This window comes from Euprymna scolopes, chromosome 9 (assembly GCF_053919585.1).
Source record: "Euprymna scolopes isolate OS-2025 chromosome 9, ASM5391958v1, whole genome shotgun sequence".
NCBI classification, from domain to species: Eukaryota; Metazoa; Mollusca; class Cephalopoda; order Sepiida; family Sepiolidae; genus Euprymna; species Euprymna scolopes.
This window is the reverse complement of record NC_136490.1, coordinates 26,247,363-26,264,318: the sequence shown is the minus strand read 5'-3', so window position 1 is coordinate 26,264,318 and position 16,956 is coordinate 26,247,363. Positions and strand designations below refer to the sequence as shown.

Here is a 16,956-nt window from a genome sequence, read left to right as displayed (position 1 = left end):
GGTGAGGCCCCGTGTTTTGACAAGCTTCTGGGTTTGACCTTTACTCCTGATCTGAAATGGAACACGTACATCAAGTCTGTTGCCAAGGTCGCAGGAAAGATGGTGGGATCCTTCTACCGCTCCAGAAGATATCTCACTACTGATGCAATTCTCTATCTCTATAAAAGCCAAGTACGGCCAAGGATGGAATACTGTTGCCACATCTGGGCAGGAGCTGCCAAAAACAGCCTATCATGCCTTGACAGAGTACAAAATAGACTTCGTGGTTTAGTGGGGGATGCCCTTTTCTCTACCCTGCAACCCCTCTCCCACAGAAGAGACGTTGCGAGCCTATCCTTGTTTTATCGTTATTTTCATGGCAGGTGCTCGTCTGAACTCCAATCCCTGGTCCCCCCTCGCCAATCTTTCACGAAAAACACCCGTCTAGCTGAATCCACTGTGAAAAATTTCCCCCACTCTATATCTGTGCCTAAATCAAAACGCAGATTTCATGAGCAAAGCTTCTTTCTTAGAACTGCACGCCTGTGGAACTCTGTTCCGTCTGCCTGCTTCCCTCCGGACTACAACTTGGATGTCTTCAAGTCTAATGTTAACAAATTCCTAATGAACCGCCCCCCCTAATTAAACACTTCATAAAATCTCCTCACTAACGTGATGTACTTACAATAACCCTTATCCCTGAGTGGCTTCCGGGCCTTGATAAGTGGTGATCACTGTGTAAAAAAAAAAAAAAAAAAAAATTCTAATGTTTTTAGTTCAGTTAGAGATTAGCAATCACTGTGTAAAGGTGTTATCATGCCTAAAGCAAGAAAACTAACCAAAGTTGAGCGCTGTCGAATGCTAGGATGCCATAAGCAAGGTTTGTCACAACGAGCGATAGCAGCTAAGGTAAATCGCAGTAAAACTTATTTGTAACTTTCTAAAGAACACTGAGAATTATGGAAAAGCAAAATCCTTAGATAACCCCCCCCCCCGCCAAAATTTCTTCTGCATTGAATAGGAGAATCAGACGGGTTGTTATGAATGACAGGACTTTCTTCTAGTCAAATTAAGGCGGTTACAGATGCTGATTGCAGTCCAATAATCATCAGACAACACTTACAACATAAAAGCATGGTAAATAAAAAGCATAAACAAATTCCTCGATTGCTACCACGTCACAAAGTGGGCCGTTTAAAATTTGGTCGTTAATACCAAACCTGGGACGTTGAGAAGGGGAAGAAAGTTCTGTTTTCTGATGAGAAAAAATTCAATTTAGATGGTCCTGATGGTTTCCAGCGATATTGGCATGACAAAAACATGTCTGTTGAAATTTTTTCCACATGTCATAGTGGTGGAGAGGCCATAATGGTATGGAGTGCCTTTTCTTACTGAGGGACGATGGAGCTCCAGGTGGTGCAGGGATGTCAGACAGCAGCTGGTTATGTTAGCATGCTACAAAAAGCATCTTTGATGATGAAGGGTCATCATTTGTGTGGGGATGGATGGTTATTCCAACTGGATAATGCTGCAATCCACACTGCAAGACAGACCTTGAGCTTTCTACAAGAAAATCTTTTGGGACATCCTGCATGATCCCCTGCACCTTAATAGAAACCCTTATTTCTAGCATTCCCCCCCCCCAAAAAAAAAATTTTTGAAGTCATCAAAAACAGTGGAGGTAGAACTCATTACTATATTTGATTGTTTAATGTTTTCATACACTTTTCATACAATTTAATAGCATTTTTATCTCGGGTCTAATAATTTTGATCATGTGTAAAAATCCTAATTTAATAAAAATGTAAATTTTAAAAATAAATCAGTTTTTTGTTTCCATAACCTTTTAGACTGTAGTATTGGTAACCTTAAGGCGGAAGAGTTAAATCTATCCTTAAAAAAAGTTTTTTTAAAAAGATTTTTAAGAGGTCTTAAAGTTTTCATCAGCAGTGTATATATATATATATATATATATATATATATATATATATACACACACACTAGCAATTCAGCCTGGCATTGCTCCGGCGTTTGGAGGTGTATGTTGAGCAAAAAACAAAAACAGTAAATTTTTTAACTTTGACCTCTGTTATAACCCCCTAAAATTTATTGTTTTGGACTCAAATCAAGTTATTAAGTTAGATCCATATCCAAGGAATATTTAAAATTTAAAGTGTTTAGACCCAAAATTGGCGGAGGAGTTTGGTAGAGTTCTCAAAGGTCAAATCGTTGAACTTTGACCCCTTAACAGCCAATTTTCTAGCCAAAAACCGATTACAAAGATTTTCCCAAATCTCAGTACCTTGTATATCAAATTTCGAGTCTGTAGACTGAAAAATGACAGAGTTATTGCGTAGGGAAATGTACACACACACACACACAGACACGTTCACTTTTATAGATTTATAGATATATAGATATATCTATATAAGTGAACACCAAAGCCAACCTGGTCACCGCCATCTGTTGAGTATTCATTGAGCTCTCACCGGCACTTCTGGAAAAGGCATGTTTCCAGTTCCAGACCCATATCGATCAAGGCGGTGATTGAGGCTGAAGGTGGCTACATTGGATAGATGTCAGCTCTACTACATAATACAGTTACTTGAATTGATTTTTTCAAAGTTTCAAAATAAAGCTGTAGTTAATTTATTTATTGCGGACTATTATCCTCATCTTTCTTAGTTGTTGTTTCACAACGTTTCGGCCAACTATTCCTCTGGCCTTCGTCAGGTGGTAACCATTCTCAGCAATTACTGTCATCCACCAACAACTAAGAAAGATGAGGATAATAGTCCGCAATAAATAAATTAATAAATAACACTCATCTTAATAATGAATTTCAGTTAAATAATAATAATATATGAAATGTACACTCTTTAACCCTTATCCTCAAGTGGCCTCAAGGCCTTGATAAGTGGTGATGCCTATGTAAAAAAATATATATATATATGTCAGCTGAGTTTTTTCAATAAAAGTTTTAAAATAAAGCTATAGTGTTGTTTGCTTTATCGTTCTACCCCGTATATACATATATATATATATATATATATATGTGTGTGTGTGTGTGTGTGTGTATGTATGTATGTATGTATGTATGTATGTATTAGTAATGAGATGATTCCAACATTTTTTTCTAGTTCCGATAAAAGTACTGATTTAATCGTTTCAACACTAATATATATTTACACTTTGTATAATTCTGGCCTTCTCCTCTGGTGAGAAGCATTTAACTTCGAAATGCCATTGCCTAAAAAGTTTTTTTGTTAATTTTCCCCTTTACTTTTCCTTATTGTTTTGATGGTATAATAAAAGTTATATATAACTTTTATTCCTCATATTTAATTTGATATATATATATATATATATATATATATATATATATATATATTAGGAAGTGCAAGAAACTATTAACTAAATAAATCCGGACGTTACAACCTACGCACCCTCGGATCATATCATTTAAGGAAAATTTAATTAATGAAAGACAAGAACTAGTACAATGTTGTGGCATAGAAATAAGTCTTTACTATGCCACCTAAAACCTGAATAAGTAAATAAAAACAAAAAATTAATCTGTATTAAATAGTTTCATTGAAAAAAAAAGGGGGGCTGAAATGACAAGAAGGATCTCATAGAAGTCATGCAGATATAATAAAGAGTGTATCTTTAAGCATCCTAGTAGAAATGCATAAAATATTATTAAACAAGTATCTTGAAGATAATTAAATAGCTTAACACATATTGAATCAACTAACAAGTATAAATTTAGTCATAATGTAATTGGAAACATAATATTATAATGTAGTTGGAAACAATAAATTTAATCGTAATGTACTTGAAAATTGGAGTAAGAAACATAAAAAAATAATTAATAAGAAAACTCCATAAATTCAGCATGGTGAAAAAATATATGATAAAAATGTATTTGCGTTAATAAATGCAATCGTCTTTAAAATACAAGGGAAATAACTAAGAAAACCTCTAATTGAATTATTCCCTCTTAACTGGGAAAATTAAAAAAGTTAGACATTTATCTCCTATGAGCTGGAGGTGGGAAGAGGGGGGGGGCAGCTTTGCCCGGGCATAAAATACACTTAAATATGATATTTTAATTTTTCCAAATTTTGTATATACTATTATAAAGTCGTGATTTTAAAAGTAAAAAAAAGATAAAGTATTTGGGTGCCATTAGTTACAGTCGAAACTAAAACATTCTAAGCTGGTGACGTTACCACTGTACCAACATGACACACATATTGTTACATGATAAGGACTGTCCCCTTTTCATGTAAGTAAAAAAATAAGGAATTAATTAAATGAAAATGATATTAGAATAAGCGGGGATTGAACCCTGTAGATAAGTCTTAAAGAACAATAGGTTTAAATGGAATGTCTAGTTAAATTGTTGATTCTGTTAAAATATTTAATAAATACAAATTTGGCTGGAAACTATTCACATTCTTAGAAAGAATGCATAATAAAAATATCGGTTACAGAATTAGACAAGTAGGTTAAATTCCTTTGTAAAACAACAAAGAGAATGGAAAATTTCCTGGTCATCAGAAATGGTTTCAAAATGTGCAAATCGCGCATGTTTGAAACACGTGAGTTGTGGTCACGTTGACCAGACATACGTGTGATTTCTCAATATAGAAAAGAGTTTGAAGTTAGTTAGAAGATAATCAGATCAGTCAGTGGGAAGAAGCAGAGAGGTTCAGACAGATTCTCAGTTAGTCAGGGCACCTTCTAGGAAGCGAGAGGTTTTAGAGATAACCATGTAAAACTTTGAATCCCTGAAATACGGAATCATGTCCAACCGGTCGAAGAATAAACGTATCATCATGTGTTTTTATAACTGCCGTCTTGTGTTGTGTCATTCTACCAAAACAAAGGTAAAGTGAAATTGTATTAGTATGAACTTTGTGTTTATAAAAATGAATAACTGTCAAAACGTAAATGTTAAACACACTCTCGGTCTATCTATCAAGATATTCATAAATCTCCTCTCATTGAATTACAGGCTTGGTTCTCCTGTAGTAATCTGTACACTACCTGTCTGTCTCATTATATATAAAACCTGTCTCTATATCTCAACAATATGAACACTCACAATGAATATATATAATATCTAGCATCTCACAACACTCAACAACATGAACACTCCTAAGACTGTCTCACTCTAAAACTCTTACAACAAGAACAACAACAAATATATAACATCAATCCTCTTAAATAAGAACAACGTAACATACTCTCATATTTGGTACCTTCTAAAATAACACCCAGTACGTAACAATATGAACTGATTAAAAAGTAGAGTTAAAATTAAACTAAGATGAATGTACAAAATGTTTAAAGATTTTTTCAATTTTGACTCATTTATGACCCCTTAAAAACTATTTTAACCAGCTAAAGATCCATAAAAGAACAGTCCATAAAAAATCAAATCATTTGAGACCCCTAGTGCAACTCTCCAACTTTTAGTTTTGGGGGAGACAGACAGACATATAGCCTTTTATATATTAGATGATACAAAATAATTTCTAATTGAGCCTTTACAAACTTATAGTAGACAATATTGATTTATTAAATATACAATTAGATTTTAAATATATATATATATATATATATATATATATATATATATATATATATATATATATATACACGTTATGAATATTAAATTATCAAGCATTTTAACCTTATATGAAGAATAGACAATATAAAAAAAATTCTAAGATGGCCGCACATAAAAATATAAAATGTGATTTAAAAAGTAAGGAATTAGTTTTCTATCCACAAGAAAATAAACCCATTAAATATTATATTGTCATGCATATTTCTTTCTAAGCAAAAAAAATTCTATTTTTATGATGAGTATATGCATGAAAAGATTCAATATTGACCTAGTAATAATTGATGGTTTCTGTGTAACAAAACAGATCTGTAAAAAATGTACCAAACGTTTTGTTATGTTGAAAGAACTATTTGGTAAAAGTAAAATATGTATTTAAAACTTGGAATATAGCTATACTGTTATTCTTTTATAAATGCTCAGTTATATTTAACAAACATTGAGCTTCTAAACAAAAAGGATTTTCTCTCCTCTAATCTTGAGCATGTGCTATGATGGGGGAAAAATGGCTGATTACTTTTAATGCATCTCAAACCAAGCTTCTATCGTTACATCATCAACGTTCTGATACCCATCTGGCATGAATTGAAATGAATGGCTCATCTTGACAAGCAGCTGGGCTTGACCTTTACTCTTCATCTAAAATGGAACATGTACATCAAAACCGTTGCCAAGGTCGCTGGAAAAATAGTGGGATCCTTTTATTGATCCAGTAGATATCTACCCGCTGATGCAATTCTGTACCTAACGCCATTTATGGTAAAATATATTATTTTTCGCTTTATAATGTTTTCCTTCACAATAATTGATCCATCAAGCTTTAAATTTTTCAAATTAAAGAAAAAAATACTTTTTTCTATTTTTATATCAAGCATAAATTTTTAATATTTCTCAGTTCCACTATCACTTGTAGTTAGTTTTTAATTTCATTATTCAAATCATTTTTCCTTATTTTCTTAATAATAACCAATGAGCTAGACTTTTTTTCCCTATAAACTAGATCATACTGTATTTTCTTCAATTCTTTATTGCATAAATCAAGTTGAGAAAGACTTTCATTAGAATTTGGTGGCTCTTAAAAGGGCTGTTTTTGTTAACCGTCTGGGAGGATGCAACTTGTTGGAATGTCACAAGCATCATCAACGGAAATCCATGTCTTCATAGTTATAGTTAATTTTCAAAAAGGGAGATGACAACTTTGTGTAAAGCGTAACGGGCTCCCGTATCTTGAAAAAAATGTAATACACAGATACACTTATCACGTATAGTTTTCACACCCTGTTTTTTTATTTTATTTTATTTTATTTATTGTTTTGGTACATATTCTTTAAAGCATTCTTTATCTATTGCCACATGAAAAGTTTACACATTCTAAAATAAAATTTTTAATTTATTTTTAAAGATTTAAAAGTATGCCTATTTTAGCGTTTTCATAAAGAAATACTTTCTTATTCTCATCTGAAAGATAATAATTATTCAATGAATCTCACACTTCAAAACGCAAATGATAAAAAAATTAAACACATTCAAATTTCGGATTTCAATCTTCGATATTGAAGGCACCCTGTGAATTTTTTTTTTCTACACTCGCTCACCCTCCTACCACAAAATGAGTGTGTGCTTAGTGGATCACTTGGACTTTAAGGGGTCGAACAAGGGACAAATGAGGAAGGGGGCAGGAAGTCCCAAAAATATATTTATACAACGACTATGAAAAAAGAAAGTTACACGCATATAAAGTGCATTCTTTACTTATTAATCGGTGAAAATTTATTGATTAGATAATTACCTGATTTTTGGTAGATTTTTAAAGACAGACTCTGTTACGAAAATCAAAAATAAATTTGGCGGTCACTATATATATACTGGTTAGTTTTACTCCAATGACCAAAGGAAAGATTCATATCACAAGCATAATTTTTGTTTGTTTTTAAATTTTTCATTTCAGCAAATGCCTATAATTCCTTTTTACTGTTTTAGATGTATTTTGCAATCTATAATAAAAAACATTGTAAATATATATTATGATATGTGCATGTATTTTTAAGCCTTCCAATGCAGCTTCACGATGCTTAAACTGCCCTGCAGACATTGAACAATCATGTCCTTTTTCTGCTTGCAAAATTTACTTAGAGAGATCAAAACGAGTAAGTTTCGTTTTTCTGTTACTCTTTAAACATTTCTCTTTGTACGGCTTTATTGCTTGATTGCGCGTGTTGAGGGTCTCTTCAAGTTGGAAGTTGATGTATTATCATGGATAACACAAAATCGGAATAAAATGGGGGAAAATACAAATGATAAAGAAATGGTTGAATTTATAATTACATTTATTTCTCATAGAAAGTTCCTATTTACTTGTTTCCCTCATGAGAAAAGAATTAGACACAGAGCCAGAATTTAATGTGGTAAAAATCAAGCTCCCCTAAAAAAGGGATTTTGGATTGGGACAGAAATAAAATTTCCTAAGTCTAAAAGGGTTTTTTCTTCTTTGACTGAAGACAAAAAAGGTGAAGTGTAGTATTAGAACATATACTACACTTTGTTCCTTGCTAAAAGACAAATGTATGAGAGATATAATAAAACACGATACATAGTTTGGACTATTGTCATCATCTTGAGTGTTAGCTTCACGTTTTTAATCTCCAACCTTTTTTCAGGTGTTTCTTGTGGAACTCCAGAATCATTCTAACTCGGGAATCTGCATGGAATTTTGAATGGAACTCTTTATTTAATCTATGGGAATAGGATGCTCTTGTGTGACACCATGGTGATGGGGGTGTTTAATCGGACGGGATGGGGATGAAGGATTACAAAGAAATGCAAGACTTAGCTAGCAAAATTGGACCAACCGCCGATATGTCATTATGGGCTCATTACAGGCAAACCAGATGGTATATTATCTCAAAAATGGAGACAGATTTGGAATTATCCATGAGATGTCAAAGGAGATGTTTGTATTAGAAGTGACATTAGATGATAAGGGCCACACACAGTGCGGGGCGAAAGAAACCCAGGGGACTGCCAATAGATATCAGTGTGAGCAACAACTCCCCACCCAGGAAATAGGGAGAGGTGTTGAGTGGACAAGATAAGGGGAGGCTCTGAGAGGAAGAGAGATGGGGAAAAAGGGTTGGATTCAGAAAAATCAGAAAAAAGAATTTTAAAATAAGTAGAGTTGTAGCTAGCAAACTGAGCGGCTGGGCTGGTCAAGCAATCCCGACTTGGGGGCCCTCAGGGCCTGGTGTTATGATGTTAACTAGCCTGTGTTAAAGAGAAATCTGTGACTTTACTTGTCTGGTCATACATCGTTCACTGCTATAGTCGGTCACCTCAATTTAGACAGTAGCTGTTACGAAGTAATGAAATTAATAAATAGTTTGTTATTTTTATAAACCGAAATTCTGTTTGCGGTGAGGACTCTTCATTTTGCAGCAAGCCGCAAGGACCAGCAGAGTTACCAATGTACCCGGAGACCACACAGGTTAGGAGACGATTCGGTCGAGAGGCGACGTGCTCCACCATGGAAACACAATGTGTGAAGACAATCAATAGGCCAACTTGTGACGGGACAATGTACAATCGAAAGAGCACCTGTCATATCGAGTGCAGTTCATCAAGGTTAGAGACACCTGGTATGAAGGGTACCGTACAGGCCTGTTATACTTGTTCGCTCAGCCATGTTCAATCCTTAGTGATGCAATTACAAAATACTTAGGACTTCTACTCAGTCAGCCATGACCGAGTGAGATCATGCTATCCCCATAGATTAAATTAGAGGATTCCGTTTGAAATTCCATCCAGATTTCCAAATTTGTCGGAAAGATTTCTGAGTTCGACAAGACACACATGGAGAAGGTCGGAGGTTACATCAACCGAAATATTGTGAAAATAATGCTTATGATGAGAACAGTAGTCTGCAGAATCCAAATGATAAAGAACCAGTTTTCATCTAAAAAAAATGCAGAAACATAATGTAGATGAAACAAAATCGAGAAGACATGAATTGCCAGGGCAAACAATTTATAGAGAAATGCATGGGTGAAATAAAGTCAACACAACCTCCTTTGTTATTTATCTTTGAACTATATCTGTATAGAAAAGAGTTACACTGAAATATCAAAATATTTTCGACTGTCTCGGATTCTATTAACAGTAAGTGAAATATTGACTGACACATAAATACACTTTATTTTTTGAAGAAAAATATTGCATGTATTCAATTATGTTTTTTTTTTCATCTTCTCTTTCACCATTCTAGTTTATCTGCATTGCTTACAGCCTTATCAAATATATATATACTTATTTACCAGCTATGCTTCAAATAATTACCGAGCCCTTTTAAAATATATATATATACTACAAGAATACCTTTCTCAGGATGGTAAAACTATCGATCAAATTTTATGCAAATCGAATACATTTGAGTTTCCAAATTGGAGTCTGTGCATGTTATGATCAGTAAAACTCTTTAAAATACTCTAAACAAACGGGTAATATGTGAATATTAATTCATGTTTAATACCTATTGGTAGAATTTTCACAAAAATCAAAGTTATTTCAATTTTCAAGAAGAGCTTCTACCAACTACACAACCACTCTTATACCCTTTGCATGAAATTAAGTTAAACTAAATATAGCCTACAGATGTGTTATAAAATTCAAAATGATTGGTTCAGGAGTGAATCCTATACTCACAAACATATAAACATACCTGACTTTATGCACGTGCGTGGTCATAGTGTGACCTTTTTAAGTAAAAGCCTAATCTGACTCCTATATCGATTTGTCAGATATATCGCTATTTAGGTATGACTTTGAAAATCAGACAGATATGTTATATATATATATATATGCTTTTATTTCTCTTTTCAGGGTTATAGAGGGTGGCCTCTTACAGCTGTAGTTGATAATCCAGATGTAGAGAACTTGACTGATGCTCTCCTGCATGGACCTTATGGGAAATGTGTTTATGATTCAGATAATGACGTCGTGTCTCATCAGTTAAGTGCTTGGGTTTCCTATGTTCCTAGCTGCTTAATTTAACCATTTCATTGAATAACAATTAAAAATAGCAGTAAGATAGTGATTTAAAGGTTATGAGAGTTTTTTGAAGCATGAAAACGATGTTACTTTTTGTATTTAATATTTCATTTTTTTTATTATTTTTTATATATTTCAAGCGGACCTCCACTTTCAATAAAAAAAAAAAGTATCGAAATGAAAATGAAAGACGAAAAAATTGGAAATTTGTAGTATGGACAGTGTTCGTTCCTAGCAACTATGTTTGCAAGAGTTCACGTGAATTATTTTAGCCGTTTGTGGAAGAAGAATATATTTTTTATTTATTTTTAAAATGTTGCAATGTAATAGTGTTTAAGTCAAACGGCAAAAAAGAGACACAATTTATTTCAATATGTTTAATAAAATGGAAATAAAATTGTGGAACGGTAAAAATAATGTTATTGATAGTTATCTTAATGATAGTATAGTATATGAATTTAATGAAAGGTTCAATTTTAAATTTCGTAGTGGGTATATGTGTTAAATAATAAATTTTAAGTGACAGTATTCAGGAGGTTGAAGGTTCAATCCTCAATGTGGGCAACACTAAGAATCTAATTATGCATATATTGTTATAAAGATATTCCACTGTTTACTTTTATACATGTATGTGCTAGTGTACACAGGAATTATATATTGCATAATCATGTTGACACACTGGTTCCTATTTGATCATCAAAGTTAAGTGACATTGAGCCTGGTCAATAGTAAAATGGGTGACCATTTGGAAATATCAGATGCTTTTTATGTGCTGCACTTATCTTGGCATTGTTTCCAGTTATTCCAGAGTTATCCTTACCGCTGGAATCAAGCAGTGCCAACCCAGGACAGGTGTGGTTGGAGATTGTGCAACCCTGGCCTTACAATTACATGCAAGTTACTCTTATAGGTGGGGGGTGATATCATTGTCTTGATGATACAGGAATAAGGTAAAAAACAAAGAACATACTAGGCAGGACAGGAACGAGAAAAGAACACATGCTTATGTATATTGAATTATTCAGGCTACTGTGCTCGTCTTGGATTGCATTCTCACAACGGTTCAGCCGATGTAGCCTCCAACCTTCTTCAGATTCCTATTTTATGTTGAACTCTGGAATCTTTTTTTTTTTTTTTTTTTTTTACAAAGGGGTTACCACATATCAAAGCTCGGAGGATAAGGGTTAATGTGTGCATTTTCATTGGAACAGTAGTGTAGTAATTGTTTGTGGTGGAAATTTTGTATAATTAGATATTTGCAAGGACAGTTCAAGAAGATCTTGTTTACATTGGACTTGAAGACAACAATATTGTAATCAGCTGGAAAGCAAACCATTGAAACAAGTTCCGCAGATGGGCAGTTCTAGGAAAGAAGCTTTGTTGATGGAATTCACATTTAAGTTTATGCACCAATAGAAAGCGGGGGAATTCATTGAGAGTGTTTTTTGGCTAGACGAGTGTTTTTTGTGAAGAGGGGATAAAAAATTGGAACTCAGTCATGAAAATAACGATAGAGCAGAGACAGGCTTGCAATGAAAGGAAAGAGGTTACATAGAAGAGAAAAGGGCATCGCCTACTAAATTACAAAGTCGGTTTTGAACTCTGTCAAGGCAAGATAGGTAGCTTTGAGTAGCTTCTGCTCAGATGTTAAATGAAAAAGGTTGCAGATTATATTGTCTAAAATATTGAGAACAGTAGGCAAAATAATCCAAAATATTGATCCTAATCTCAAAAATTCTGAAAACTTGATACAATATTTCAGAATGATACAATATTTCAAAATGATACAATATTTCATTTCACTTTTGAAACTTTTTCACAAAATAAATATTTGAATATACAATGGTTTGGAAAAGTAGTTGAGATGGAAGTGAGTACTTCTCTTATATTATTTTATTTTAACGTTCCAACTGTCGATTATAGTGATTCAATAGAAGTTAAATAACATTATCTCACTTATAATATTGCTATATTTAGGCCACTTAATAAACATTCAAATGGCAGTATATATTAATTAAATAGAAGTTAAATAGTTATCTCCCTTGTTGGGGGCAGCTTGCTCTCATTCCATCAGGCATGTCTTAAAATAATTCATAATTGTATGCTTAGTATCGCCTGCATTAGGACTGAACCTTCAACCTCCATAAAACTGTCGTTTAGAACTGATTGTTACTTAACACAGATATCTATTACAAAATTTCAAACTTAACCTTTTATCAAATTCATGTCAGTTTATCTCTCAGGCTGGGAACAGACTAGGAATCCTTGGATTAAATAAAGGATTTATAGAGATTACAATGGTCTATTATATTTATTAAATAATTGTGTACTTCTTTGTGAGATTTTTGCAACTCGACGTACTCCTACATACAGCATCTGGAATTCCAAAATTGGTCACCCATTTGGTACTGACCAAGCTCAACGTTGCTTAACTTCAGTGATCTAACGAGAAAATTGCAAGTTTACTTAATAAACAGAAGAGTTCACATGGTAACAGGTGTTGTATCTGACTAACAACGCACTCAGTGACGTCCCCTGAATGATGTCACTTCCTTCTTGATAATAAACGACCAGGCAGTTGCGATCTTGATCACAACCTGTACGCACGTGTCTTGTTGCCGTTTAAGCTTAAAAATGTTGTATGGTGTCAGAAACGAGATAAATTTTTTAAAAATGGCGAGACACTACACACTGAAATGTTTAAAATCATAAGTACCACGTCAATCGAGATAAAAAACTGAGTAGTGCAGAATGACAAAATGAGGAATTACAATCATTCAACTCAGTCAAAGAAAAGTTTAACAGACATTTTAGAGCTACCACAAGCGCAGTGTATGAGAGAGCTAGATTTAACAACTGATTCATTCATAACAGAACTAAAAATCCTCACAAAAATCTGTTTGAATACCTACATGATAACATCATTAGAGATCGCATAATTATCGGATGTTTGGGCACCCAGTTATCCGAACCCTTACAAATGGTCTCAGATCTTAGATGTTATAATGCATACATGCCAAAATGAGGCTGTGAAGAAACAAAAAGCATTTATTGACATTGCCGGAAAGCTTATCCAAAAGCAACTCATCGAAAACGATGCATACACCCACTCAATAATAGAAATAAAAAGAACTGGAGACAGTATACAACAAACTCCAAAGGAGATCACTATTGTTCTCACAATGATAACAAGAATACTGCCTATTGGAATTCGTATGAAGGTGCAAAACAAAACTATCTTCTGCAAGTGCGACAGCTAGAGGTGAGGTGCCTAGCATGCAGGAAGAAGAAACACCACCTAAGATACTGGTTACCACTGTGGAGCCATGGACCACTTCAGCCAATGCTGCAAAGTAAAGAATGTACACAAAATACATCGACAGCAAACAGCCTGCTTTCCAAAGCATCATGTCATTAGACTAACAACTGACCCTGGAGAGTTATTCTAAACGTAAACCAGAACTCTCTAATGTTTAAGGTGAATTCTGGTGTTGACATTGTAATGGACCAGGATATAATACCCTAATTCGCTACAAGAAAATAATGAAATGAATGGAATTGAAGGAAACAAAATCTCAATTGATGGATAAGATTGTAGCGTCTGGTGTTGACATTACAGCAATCCACGAACATGTTTACAGGGAAATGAAAGGCATAATATGCCTTGAAACTGCCAATGAATCCCTTCACAGCCCATAACACACACAACCGTACGTTACAGGGAAAACAACCATGACAATTGCTGATCACAGCAAACAGAATAGGTAATATTTATCATCCCCCAATGTAGAAGAACCGTTGCTGGGCACAGTAGCCATTGAAGCTCTGAATTTAGTCACAGTACACTTGAGTTTATATAATATCAAACATAATCTGCAAGAAGACTATGATCCAAGACGCAATATGCCTGAATTATTCTCTGGCCAATTTGGAGGAGAATACAATATCTCTCTAAAACCAAATGCAGAACCTTATTCAATTCAACAAGCAGAACTACAGAGGATGGTGGAAATGGGGGTCATCAGCAGAGAAGTACTCTGAAAGCTGCTCAGCCATAGTTATGGTCCCTAAAACAAACAGGAAGTCGGAATATGTGTCGACCTCATCAAACTGAACAAAAGTGTAAAACTTGAGTTGCACATAATGCTCAACTGGGTGAAGAAAAATGATGAGCAAATTGGATGCTAACAGTGACAAATCCCACTTAAAAAGAACTCTCACACATTGACTACCTCCATGGAGGGACAATTACTAGATCTGGACAGATATTAAAATCGCTAATCAAACTGAACCTTAAAAAAAGGGTATTATTATACAAACACCGTGACAGCGTTAGGGTTAGGGTTAGGGTTAATTCGCTGTCACGGTGTTTGTATAATAATACCAAAAAAAGGGTTTGAACACCTCACATACATAAATTAACTATAAAAAGAAAAGGAGATGTTGTACCTGACTAACAACCCACTAAGAGTGATGTCTCCTGAATGACGTCACTTCCTTCTTGATAATAAACGACCAGACAGTCACCATCTTGGCCGTAACTTATGCATACATTTGTTGTTTTCTTTCAAGCTTACTAATGCAACAAAAGGTAGTTGCGTTCTGTCTTACTCCAATTCCTGACAACATTTTAAAAACTCTTTAGCCAATTTCATGTTTGTTTTATTTTTATATTTTTATATAAAACAAAATCCAAAAGAAAAACAAAAAAATCACAAAATATATATATACGGTATGTTCATGTTTTGTTATTTATTTCATAATAATTTTAATAAATTCTGTGTTAACATTCCAAAGTACAAATTACTTCCCTTGTGGTTATATTACATGTCAAAAACAAATACAGTCACCCCTTGTATCGTGATATCATGGAAATGTTTTATGTAATAATGCATAAATAGAGATCATAATGAAATGGCTGATTATATTGATTAAAATAATTGTTAAATAGAGTTATCTCCCTTGCACATTTTTTTATATTAACGATACTAAATGTCGGTTCTAATGACTGATATTGATTAAATAGAAGAGTTGAGTGTGATTGTAAGTATGGTGCTGGGGATACACCATGAAAATCAACTTCTAAATGACATGAATTTTGGCGTTAGAAGACAGTTTGAAGAGAAGGTATGTAAGATGGCATGTGTTGAATGTACAAAGAAATATATATCAATTAAAACTCTGTGAATTAGGATTTAGAAAAATTTATTATTTGACAAGGAAAAACATGAAATATTCATTGTGTGTTCTCTTCTTTGCTCTGATGAAGTGCTGTCCCTGAATTGGGACTCCACTGAAACATGTATGCACATATGTAACCAATAATGTTTGTATAATATATTTTGTATATATATATATATATATATATTAGTGGTGGGCCGATTACTCGGAATCATTAATCATAAGAATCATGTATTTTGGGAGGAATCGGAATCAGAATCGCATCGTTAGAAAATACCTTAGTTTTATGATTCTTTCATTATGATTCTCTTATATTTTTAAGTTGAACTGTTTGTTTGAAGTGAAATTAATGCTGTCAAAAATTATGATAAAAACGTCATAGAACTTTTCTTAACATATTTAATATGATATACAAAATTTTTATTAACTACTTTAAAGGTAATCTTGATTTATCTTAATGAGTTTTCTTATTCCATCACATACATAGGCACTGTCTGTCTGTTTTGAAACTTCAAGGCCCATAATTAGTTATCTGTTTGCATTTTACTTTAGGGGCCCGCAAGGTAACATTGCTTTAATTTGTGAGTGAAGTTTATGTATAAAACTGCCTAACTACGTCAAGTCCATGAAAAAGTTGATGAATACTAACCCTCAGAGAAAAAAGATTTTATGGTGCTCTCATTGCGAGTAAATCATGTTAAAAAATCAGTGGTTTTGGCAAGTTTTTTTTTTTACCGACACTCTTCCATTAGTAAATGAAGGAAAAATTTCATTAGTAAATGAAAAATGTCTTGTCAACCGGCTGACATACACGAGTACTACCCCACTAGCGAAATATGCATTGGCTCCGTTGTTGTACGTTGTTCGACTGGGAGAGACGTTATTATTTTTAAAAGGAAAGATTTTTTGTGTGTGTGTGACCTCAGTCGAACAAAGTACAACATCGGAGCCGATGCGTATTTCACTAGAGAAGTAGCATGTGTGTACGTCCACAGAACAATATATGTACTTCCTACTTTCTGACGAAGGATGTTTCAGGAAATATTTCTAAAACTAAAGTGAAACTGTATGGTGAGTTAGGATGTTCACTCTTTCGCTGCCTGAAGTTCAAGTGCCCC

The 16,956-nt window shown here is 33.7% G+C and overlaps 1 protein-coding gene across 7 annotated transcripts in view; it reads left to right on the top strand.

Moving 5' to 3' along the window:
- The window catches only part of LOC145284471 (putative oxidoreductase YteT), a 115,221-nt gene that overhangs the window by 85,604 nt on the left and 12,661 nt on the right, over positions 1-16,956 (top strand). For 6 of the 7 annotated variants that reach the window (XM_080133315.1, XM_080133314.1, XM_080133313.1 and 3 more), the window contains 2 exons: positions 7,666-7,764; positions 10,490-10,618. In XM_080133315.1, the coding sequence (XP_079989441.1) occupies positions 7,666-7,764; positions 10,490-10,618 (228 nt within the window). The remainder of the gene's footprint in view (positions 1-7,665; positions 7,765-10,489; positions 10,619-16,956) is intronic. The other variant, XM_080133318.1, reaches the window with a different exon arrangement.